General features: G+C 49.6%; 1 protein-coding gene across 3 annotated transcripts; it reads right to left on the bottom strand.

The window, feature by feature from the left end:
* Window positions 1-779: 779 nt before the first annotated feature.
* CCDC9B (coiled-coil domain containing 9B) lies at window positions 780-10512 on the bottom strand. Of its 3 annotated transcripts, XM_043980239.1 has the most exons (12): window positions 10185-10512; window positions 8820-8933; window positions 8065-8172; window positions 6767-6952; window positions 6429-6545; window positions 5796-5944; window positions 5392-5450; window positions 4812-4865; window positions 4289-4388; window positions 3579-3639; window positions 2945-3493; window positions 780-1941 (listed from the first exon to the last, which is right to left on the bottom strand). In XM_043980239.1, the coding sequence occupies exons 1-11, from the start codon at window positions 10347-10349 to the stop codon at window positions 2963-2965; spliced, it is 1644 nt and encodes a 547-aa protein (XP_043836174.1). In that variant the 5' UTR covers window positions 10350-10512; the 3' UTR covers window positions 780-1941; window positions 2945-2962. The 3 variants fall into 3 exon arrangements, with proteins under 3 accessions (XP_043836174.1, XP_043836175.1, XP_043836176.1); XM_043980240.1 differs by lacking the exon at window positions 6767-6952; XM_043980241.1 differs by lacking the exon at window positions 10185-10512 and having other exon boundaries at window positions 8827-8933.
* Between the last annotated feature and the right edge of the window lie 200 nt (window positions 10513-10712).

The following is a 10712-nucleotide window of genomic DNA, read 5'->3' on the forward strand; positions in this document are numbered from 1 at the left end:
TGTCAGGATTGTATAAAAATGCTTCTCTTTAAAATTTCATAGTATGCCTTTCCCTTGAGCTAAAATGGGCCCCAGAACAACCCTGTCCTCAGACCCTCTCTCTGCTCTGTTTTCGATTCTTGATCCAATCCAGCTCACTGCTTTAACAGCTCCAGACATAGTCCCAGATTGCCTCCCATATTTTCACAAGGATTGCCCCTTTCACAGTCTGTTGTCCTTCGAAAATCACAGACCAGAAGACTGTGAAGGCCAGGCTAAGATTTCTGAGAGACTTAATCAAGAATATAGTATTCCTCTAGGTTTATGGAAATAAACTCATATCTTTTGGGGGTAAAGTAGTGAAGATTGCCCCGGGTTGGAGGTCTTTAGGTTAGCAGAGTCAGAAGCTGGCAGGGCATGGAAGAAGAGGATTCAAGATGGGTGCAATCCAGCTACCCATCACCTATTCTGGTGTGTGTATATGTGGAGGGGGCATTTTATTTTTTTCGGGGGGGGGGGGAATGAGGATTAAATGACTTGCCCTGGGTCACACAGCTAGTAAGTGTCAAGTGTTTGAAGTCATATTTGAACTCGGGTCCTCCTGAATCCAGGGCCAGTGCTTTATCCACGGTGCCACCTAGCTGCCCTGGGGGGTGTATATTTTTAGAGAAGTATGGCTTTTATTATTTTTTGGGGGGAGATGGCCTAACCTTGGGTAGAACATAGTGGGAGAACAGTAGGGGTTAGCTACACTAACCATTTTATACCATATCCCAGAAAATAGTTCACATTTGGTCAGGAATGCTTCATTTTATTTGTGCTAGATTACAATTTCCCTTCAACTGAGATACTGGATGTTCCTTCCATAGCTACTCACCATTCTCTTGAGCTTCTGATGTGGGTTAAAATCTGAATCTGTGGCATTGTTTCTCCTGACATCTTTTTGGGAAATACTCTGCAAAGTTGATATTGCTGCCTGCCATCAAGTGAAATGTCACCTCTTCACTGCCCTCTTACTCTGGGTCCCTCCAGCTCAGAACCCACTAACAAAACTTAAATCATTGCTCACAGTTTCTTATTCTACATCCCTCACCCCATAGTATCACACATGCAGACACAACCACGCAAATTTCTCAATGAAGAAGACACCACATCTGGATAGTCAGCCGCTTCCTGGGGGCAGGTGTCGTTAGAAGTCATCAGAATTCAAGGCCAGGCTCCCTCCTAAATCAATGTTTTCCTTTGGGGAGAGGAATCCCAATGCTTTATACCAACTAACGGGAATTCTATATGTCCAGCAAGTGTTCCCAACTAGGAACTGGGTTTTCTATCTTATCCTAGATTCCAAAAATATGTCCCTCAGGGGCCTGACTTCCCCATGAACAGAAATCTCAAGCCTTGAAATGATTTTCTTACTCTACCCTCACACCAATCCCAGAGTTCTAATGGTGGGTTTTTTCCATCTTTTCCTCACTCCCTACTGTAAGGCCCCAGCACAGTCACACTCAGACCTTTTAAAGGCAACATTTCGTTTCAGGAGGCTTATTCTTCCACACCCTGAAAGCAGAAACCATGATCCTAGAAGGGAGAAAGTCCAAGGGCCCCCAAGCATACTGTAGCATATCCAGCAACACAAGGATCATGAGTTTCCTTCTATCCCTCACACTCCACCTCTTCAATCATGCACCAGAAAGACTCCACATCTTCTGAACTGTCCAAGGTTCATTTTTCTGGCAAAGGGATAAACCTCTCCTGGCAGGTTAAAAGCATAGCTAAGATAGAAAAGTCAGAGGTGGACAGCAGTGGGCAAGGCTGAGGAGGGGAAAGTTGGCAAAAGGAAATACATGATGAAATCTAGAGCCTAAATGATGAGATTCATGAGAGAAGGATAATGCTAAGTACTCAAGGGAGTTAACCATAGATAGCGATGCCCAAAGGAGTTCCTGCTTTTCTCTCTTCACTCTGAAAAACAGAAGGAGTGGTACAATAGTTAACTCTAGGAATCCTCATTCCCACTCTAACCCCCAACTTTGTAGAATGTCCTCCAGTTAAGATGCCAATTAAAATCTTGCTGTCCCTCCCAGATTATGCCAGCTGACTGGGTTCTTTCCCTTCATGCTGCTAGCAAAATCATCTTGTTCCATTAGCTGAGTCACCTTTCACTCCCTGAAACAGCTTTGGGAGCAGATGATAAAATGCTGGCAATTGAAGTAATGGTGAGGTAGCACCTAAAAGAGTTGGGGTACAGTGCAAGGGAGTTGGAAAGAGCATAGGACTTGACCATCAGTGTCTGCCATCAAAACTGTATCAGGAGGGGCAGCTAGGTGGTGCAGTGGATAGAGCACCAGCTCTGGAGTCAGGAGGACCTGAGTTTAAATTCAGCCTCAGACACTTGACACTTACTAGCTGTGTGGCCCTAAGCAAGTCACTTAACCCTCATTGCCCCACAAAAAAACAAAGAAACAAAAAAGAAAACTACCAGGAGGGCAGAGACCCCTCAAACTGGTGGACTGGAGCTACTCAATAGACCAATCTTAAATATCCTAGACTCTAAGATGTGATAGATAAATGAGATAGGTACTTTCTGGGGTCCTGAACACAAGCAGCTTTAGCTCTCATAGTGTAAAAGGGAATGGCTTGTAGGCTATACTAAATGGGGTTTGGAATATGGTGCCAGCTGTTTCAGAATCCGAGGTGTTGCCATAGGAAGACGACAGATGTATAAGCTTGCATGTAAAAACATGTGCCTACACTATGTACATGTGACATCCAGGGAGGTAGTGATCTCCCTCCCCTCAAATTGTGTTGTTTTTTTTTTTTGTTAGTTTGCCAAGCTGCTTAGCCAGCCTGGCACAGCAAACCAGAAGCCAATAGTTTGTTACCCAGAAGGCTTAGAGTTCTTGATTCAGCACTTCCATTCTTTTCCTTTGTAAGCTCCCTGATATGAGAGAGCAGGGCCACTCACCATCTTCTGAGGCTCATCTCAGTCCTGCTCATCACTCTTCTTGTCACTCTTTCCCTTTGGCTGGTTTTTCTGGATGGACTGTCTAACTGTGCCAAACTGCCCCTGAATTCCAGCCTGTCCTGAATCATCCTCGGTAGGCTCCTGAGACCTCATCTTCTCTTCGGGACTCTCATGGAGACACAACTCTGCCATGTTGTTGTTTAGCTTCTTGTCCTGCTCCAAACTGTCAGGAAAGTAGAATGGGTTGCTCTCCTTGACACTAGGTCCTGTGGTGGGCTTACTGCTCCCACTTGTCTTGAGCACAGGACTGTTGGCATCTCCTGGGGACAAGAAGGGAAGCACAGGTGCCACCTTCCGGCAAGACCTAGACTCTAAACTGGACATTGGGTTGCCAGTGCTGAGCTTGTCTTCTCGTTCTCTCTGGTGCCCATCCAGGCTGGACGGGCCGGTGCTGGGTTCCTGTATACCACACTGGGCACTGTGTTCCACACTCCCTTGCTTCTGTTTGTTCACCTCTTCATTCTGTGACTTCTTTGTGCTGTGAGATCCCTGAAGTAACATACAAGCAAGAAGAGTCAGTGAATTCCAGGTCCCTTCTTTCTCCTTGTTCTAGCTGCATCCCTCAGGCACCCACCTGACTCTCTAACTCCTCTAACTTGGGACAGGATTGTTCTTCTCCCTCTTTCGTATCCCACCTGTCAAGATAGAGCATATGGTAGGCACCACTTCCCCCCCCACCCCCCTGCACCCTGAACCCCCTCCTCCATTGACTGTGTCTCCCAAGGGAGAAACTTAGGCATAAATGTTCCCACAATCAGTTTAGGAAGAAAATGGAGCTAATTCAGAAGTTTTTTTCCTTCTCACTTCTGTGAACCGTCACATCCACCCTGCTAACTCCCCCACCCTCCCCACTTTCTTGAATGCTTCCTTGCTTCTGGATGTACAGCTGCTGTTTATCACCCTACCCACAGTATTCATCCTATGGGGACTTTAGGCATGTCCCTGCCTGTGCTGCCTGGGAAAGGCATGCCAGGCAGTACCTCCAGGGATGTCGCTATTGTAATTACACCACAGCCTCCCAGAGGTACTGGACTCTTGCTGCTGACAGCCTCTCCCAGCATCTCATTAACCTGTGACAAGGGAGGGATCCAGGTAGGAAGTGACCCTGCCTCAGAGGAACAGGAAAACCAGGCACCTGGATCTTGAGCTCTTTGGTGTTCTTTGTCACAGATGGGGACGGGGAAGGAAGGAAGAAAATGTAGTTGGGCAGAAGGATATCAGCCTTAGCTAGGGATACTCACCTGGTACCCAAAGCCTGATTTTGCTCACCCTGGTGCCCATTACCTGCGGGCCCGGCCAGTTAGCCTGTCCTTCCCACGGGCTTTACTGCTCATGGCTGGTACCACCTTGGGTTTACCTAGGTTCCCACTGTGAGCACCACCACCTGCAAGACATGTGGATTAATTTGATTCATCTTAACAAACATTTATTAAGCGCTTACTGTATATGAGGTATTGTCAAGGGCTATGGATACAGATACAAAAGCTATAATTCTGCCATCAAAGAGCTTAAAATCCAGCTAGTTGGGAGAAAATGACATGTACACAAATACACTACAAAGTAGAATCCAATATAGGCAAAGGAAAGGTCCAGACAATATGCTCTAAGTAAACTTTAGAAGGGAGATGTCATTTTGAGTTAGGAGAAATCAAGGAAGGCTTCATGAAAGAAATGGCACACAAGAGCAGGGTCAGGATCCCTGATCCACCAGCCCAGGGCTCTGAAATCTGTGCATCTTGTGTAGGGGGAAACAAAAGACCTTCATTCTGCCACCACCCTTTCTCCCAAATCTTCTGACCCTGCTTACCTCTTTCATCAGAGGGCAAAGGCCGAGACTGGAACTTGCGGTAATTCCTGGGTCCTGTGGGAACAAATGGAACAGGAAATGCTTTTGAAGGCTAGGGATCCCTTGGAAGAATCATCATCATAATTTACATATCTGCAGTGCTTTAAGCTTAACCAAACTTTCCTCACAGCAGCCTTGCAAGCATCAATCCCATTTTGCAGGTGAATTTATTAAGCATCTAGTATGTGCCAGGCACTGTGCTGAAACTCAAGAGAAATTAAGTGACTCATCTACCATCACAGAGCTTGGAAATATAAGACCTGGCATTGGATCCACATCTTTTAACTCTGAGATCAGCTCTCGCCCCCATCATACCAGACAGTTCAGATAAGAAGGTGTCATGGGAAGTCATGCTTCTGGGGCCCAGTGACTGAGAGGAGAAAGCTAAGACCCATAAAGGAGACTTCCTTCAACTAGGAGGGAACTCCCAAACTGCCCACCCCCCATCAGCCCTTACCCATACTTCAAGCTTTTCCACCCAAAATTAAGTAAGAAAATAGCAGAGGAACGTGGGATGTAAAGCAGAGAAGGGCCTACTCACCCTTTTTGCTGCTACCCCCTGACACACCCAGATCTCTGCCTTTGCTGGCATCCTGAAACCTATTGAGAAACAAGAATTTGTTTCCACAAGTGTTCCTGGGTGGTTGGAAAGACAGGGTGGGTCAACAAGGACATCCTCTGCAGTCCAGACCTTCCCCAAAGCACCTCCCCCACAGTCAGGTGGAACAGAGAGACAACATGAACGGAAGGACATGGGGCCTGAAAGATAAGACACAGAATGGGCAGCATGGAAAATGGATGTGGAACCCCCAAAAAGGCATAGAAGTCCCAAGGCAGATCTGGGGACCCTGCCTCTGAGAACGTGTCACACCAACTGTTTGGGCAGAGCCCTTGGCCTGTGCTCCCTCCCCAACCACATGGTCACCCTCTTGCAACAGCACATACGTATGCTTAGACTTGTCCAGATCCCAAGGGCGACGCCACTCTCCCTGAGCATCTCGATGCCGTGCCAGGCGTGCAAGGTCAATCTGCTCCCTCTCTTGCTTCCATCGAGCATAATCCCTCCCCAACTCCTGGGACCCTGGCCCCATAGCCTGGGACAAGGAAAAGGGGGCAAAGGTTAGGTCTGGAACTAGGGGTTCCCGGAGTCTTTGCAGGATAAAGGGCAAGGATTCTGGGAGTTATAACACTACCCCCTTGGAAGGCTAGGAAAGACATGGAAAGGAAAAGCACTTTTGCCACCCAGAGGTCATTCTTAGAACTGGGTCGTTCATCTGTAGTAGGCTGAGTGTGACTAGCAATAGTTTCCTTGTCACTTGTATATCTCCCTGTGCAAACCCTGTCCATGATAGATTTTGCCTGGTGACCTTGTACCTGGTGAGTACCTCAGGAGTATTCACCAGAAACAAGAGACAAATTCTCAGAACCACCCACAGATGGGGCAGATGCCTCTTTAGACCACATACAACTTGCCCTGCTGTCCCATCCCATCTACCAGCCCCTAAATGTTGCACCCAATCCCCTGGAGCTTTCGAATCCTTGAGCCTGGCTGGACCCTATACATCCTGGGACACTTACCTCTTGTCCAGGTTCCATAGTGATTGCTATTTGCATGGGGCTTCCTAGACTGGAACCCCCTCTTGAGGGGCCTTCCTCCCCTTGGCTCCCAGCCTTGGTTGACACAATCCGCTTGCCCTGGAGATGTTGAGGGACAGAACAGAGAAGCCTTCAACTTGAAAGAGTGGGGCAGACTATTGCAGGACAGATGGTCGCCCAGCAGCTGAGGGCTGGAACCTAGGTACCTGAGTTCTGATTGTGGCTGAGCGGCCGAGTAAACAGAGATTGGTCCCTATGGCTGTGATCCTCCTTCAGCTTACCCTTGCCCCCTCTCCACTGCACTCGGGGGATCACCTCACCTTGGCTTTGTTCTCCATGGTCACTGCCAGCTGGACCCTCTTCCCCAACCGGAAGGTAAAGGTGTGATCTTCTTCCTCCTCATCCTCTTCTTCCTCCTGTTCCCCAAACTCCTCCTCATTGTCCACTCCTGGGCCCAGGCTGTTGGGATGACTGCTTGCTCTCCTATCACTCACCACCCGCTTCTCCTGAAGGGGATGGGTTCCTTAACCCTTCCACATTCAGTATGAAAGCTAAGTTGGAGTTCCATGGGCAGTGTAATGGGCCGGGACTTGGGATGCCTGGGTTCTTTGGTCTTGCTCAACTCCCACCCCCACTCCTATCTTCCTATGCCAGTAATGACTCTCTCTGGAAATGAGCAAAAGAGCATTATTGGGTCCATGAAAAACAGTCTACTCCACAATGAGGCTTGCATACCAGTAGCATTAGACTCTCTGGAGGCCCAGTGCCACCCAAGGGGGGGGGGAGAGCAGGGAAATGCCTTTGTGACCCTGTCACCCAAGAGCTGGGAAATCCTTGGAGAAGGCACAATGGGGGCTTTGTCCCTTAACCCCGATTCCTCCTTTTTCTCTTCCCAACTGGGTTTTTAACTGCTGGAGGTTTGAATCTGCCCACCCCAGATTTCAGAAGAAAAGGGTTAGGGCTGCCTTCAGCAAAAGGAGTGAGGAGGAAGGGCAGTGAGGAACAGGGAGAGGGACAATAGGCAGAGTGAAGGTGAAGGAGCTGTTTTTCAGGACCCCCAGCTATGGTCCAAGGAAAGAGAGAAGTTGCAAACTCTGGGGACATCTTCAGTTTCCTAGTGAGGAGGTATAAGGGGTTATGGGAACATAGGGTGGAGGAACTGGAAGAAGTATTTCTTAAGTGCCTACTATGTGCCAGACACTGAAAAATTCTTTACAAAAATTATTTCATTTGATCCTCATAATAACCCTGCAAGGTAGGTGCCATTATTATCCCCAGCTTACACTTGAGGAAACAGATTAAGTGACTTGCCCAGGGTCACTCAGCTAGTAAGTGGGATTTGAATTAAGGTCTTCATTATTCCAAGCCCAGCATTCCATTTTCCTAGATATCTAGCTGTCTTCATAGGAAGCACTTAGTAAATGTTTAGAGAATTGACTTGAATTTAATTAAGGGAAGGTTAAGTGATTTTGTGGGCACTTCCTGAGGCCCTGAGTTAATAGGGAAGAGAAAGATCTCCTTGCCCTTAGACCTTTGAGGAGTCAGGCAAAGCCACCCACAGGAACATGGACTATCTCCTCCCACCCCAGACACACTCTCATATAGAGTCCAGACTTACACTATGAGCCTGGGTGATGGTAATGGTGAGTCCATCTGCCCGAGGTGGCCGAGGAGCAGTCACAGCCATGCCACCCTGCTCTGCTTGCCTCCGGTCTTCCTCAATCTCCTGTGGGATATCCCAAGAGTCAACTCTCTGGGCCATCTCATAGATACAACCTCCACCCTTCTCCCTCAGCTTCTTTGAAGGGACAGTATATGCCGAATGAATGAATGAATGAATGAATGAATGAATGAACTAACAAATGGGAAAAGTGTTTATTAAGCCTTTACTATGTGCCAAGCACTGTGCTAAGCACCAGGGATTCAAAAAGAGAAAGCAAGACAATTCAAGACAGACAGGAGAAGGCAAAGTCACCACCAACCTAGGGACTCTATAGATGCAAAGAGAGCACATACAGAGGTATCCACCCTCAATCCATGAATAGACATATGATTGTGGATACAAGCAAATAAAGAGTCCAAGGCACACAGATCAAGAAATAAAGTCCCCGAGATAGGGGGACAGGTGTCTGGAGCCTATCAGACAGTACCTGAGACAGAGGGACTGGTGTCTGAAGCTTATCAGACAGACCTGCCAGCAGCCCACAGGTTGGCCCTCATGGCTCCGCTGGGTCTCACTTCCTCTAGATAAATCACTCCATTGGGTCCTTGTCTCTCTCTTCCCCTCCATCCCCCTCCCCTAATTTCCCAAGCCCCTCCATTTCCTCAGCTCCCTCCCCACCCCCCATTCCCAATCCCAGGCCCCCTGCTGACCTGGTACCTTCGCAATAGCGCTTGGTTCTTTCTTCTCAGTGCCACAATTCTCCTGTCCAGCTCTTCGTCTTTCTGCTCTTTCTTGCGAAGCAGAGGGTCAGCCACCCCAGCCCCCTGCAAAGCCCCACGGCTCAGCCAAGGCGCTGAGGGCTCCCTACTTAGCCAATCTCTGAGCTCATCAGACTCCCCAATATCTCTCCTCCCCCCAATTAGACTACAACATGCCAGCTCTCCCAGCCTGGAATAGTTGTAGGACAGGAACAACCATGAATGTGACAAGGCCCCGTTGCCTTAGTTTCCCTGACCAGCTCAGGCCTTATAAGGCCTCTATCCTGGGGCTGTCCCACAGGAGGGGAGTTAGAGCTGAGATCACAGGAAGAAAGGGGGAGCAGGAGAGGTGACAGAGGTAATAGGCCCCATGGAAGGGCCATTATCATATCCCAACCACACTCCCAGTCCTGCAATGTCTGCCTGGATGTTGGAGGGGGAAAGGGTAGTGAACCATCTCTGTGTCTGTCTGTCAGGTGTCTCCTGCCTCCTGAGGTCAGAGGGATAGAGGAATCCCAGTAGCCGCCTAGTGAGGGTTTTATCCAAACTCCCAGTGCAGGCCTGAGGAGCCCACCCCATTCCCCCCTCCTCTAAAGCTACCTCCCCTGCCCTTCCCCTCTGTGCTCCCCCAGGGAGCAGGGCTAGCTGAGCCTGGGAAGGGGAGTTATAATGGCTCTGCCTCCTGGCAACAGGAACCTGCCGTAGCTGGGAAACAGCCAGGGATTCAAGAGGCTGGATGGGGGGGGTTATTTCCATCCCAATCCCAGAACCCCCAAGGAGAAAGAAGCAGGCATTCCGCTTGTCCCAGGCTCCTGAGATTCCTCAAACCCCCATAAACCCCGGTTCTTGGCTACTGCTGATCCAACCAAAAGGGCATTGGCAGGAGCAGATCCTACAAGCCCCTTCCCCTTAGTGCCCTCTACTACCAGCTGTCTGGACAGTAAGGATTGAGCCTGCCAGGCAGACCGGGTGGGGGTGGGGAGGCTATAGTAGGCCCTCCTTCTCTCTGTAGGAGTTACTTTCCCACTCCCAACATCCTCGGAGAGGATTTGAAGCCTCCTTTCTGCCCTGCCCCAACCACCTTCCTCAGTGCCAAAGGCCCCAAGTGCCAATGTACACCCCAGCCGTGGCTGACCACCTGGCAGAAGCTTCCTCCCTCACCCCACCCTCACTTCCAGCTATGTGTATCTGTCTGCCTACAGCAGCAAATCTCCCTACTTGGAATAGGAGAGATCATTTGAGCAGGCCTTCCAGCTCCTCCCCCCACACCATTGAAGACCCCAGCCTCTCCCTGGCTACAGCAAAGGGGCCACTCACAGCCGGGTACATAGCAGCAGCAGCAGCGGCGGCACCAGCAGCAGCAGGCACAGAGAGTATTTCAGAGCAGCTCCCCGGGGAAGCCAGAGCCAACAGAGGAGAACTGGACCTGGGGCCTCTGCCGGCCTCTCCCAGCCGGCTCTGCCGCTTCGCACACGAGATCATGTTGTGATTACACAAGAGAGTGCTCTGGGCTCTCGGCCAAGCGTGCCTCAGCGGCGCCACACCAGTCCCACCAACCAATCCAAGCACACACACATACACACTACACACACACGGCCAGTGAGAATTGAGGACATGGGCCAGCCATCCAGCTCAGTCCCTGCTAACCAACATTCCATCCCCTATCCCTGTCATGGGGGTGTGGGGAGGAGGCAAGAGAGCAGCCACGGTCTGTTGGGGCAGGGGAAGGGTGCCAATGCTTGCCAGGGTTCCCAGATGAAGGGGACTTTTTTTTTCCTTCCTAAGAATCCAGTCCTGGCAAAGAAATACAGAACTCAGATGTCTCCTTCTTTCTCCCAACCTCCC

Source organism: Dromiciops gliroides, chromosome 2, assembly GCF_019393635.1.
Source record: "Dromiciops gliroides isolate mDroGli1 chromosome 2, mDroGli1.pri, whole genome shotgun sequence".
Taxonomy (NCBI): Eukaryota; Metazoa; Chordata; class Mammalia; order Microbiotheria; family Microbiotheriidae; genus Dromiciops; species Dromiciops gliroides.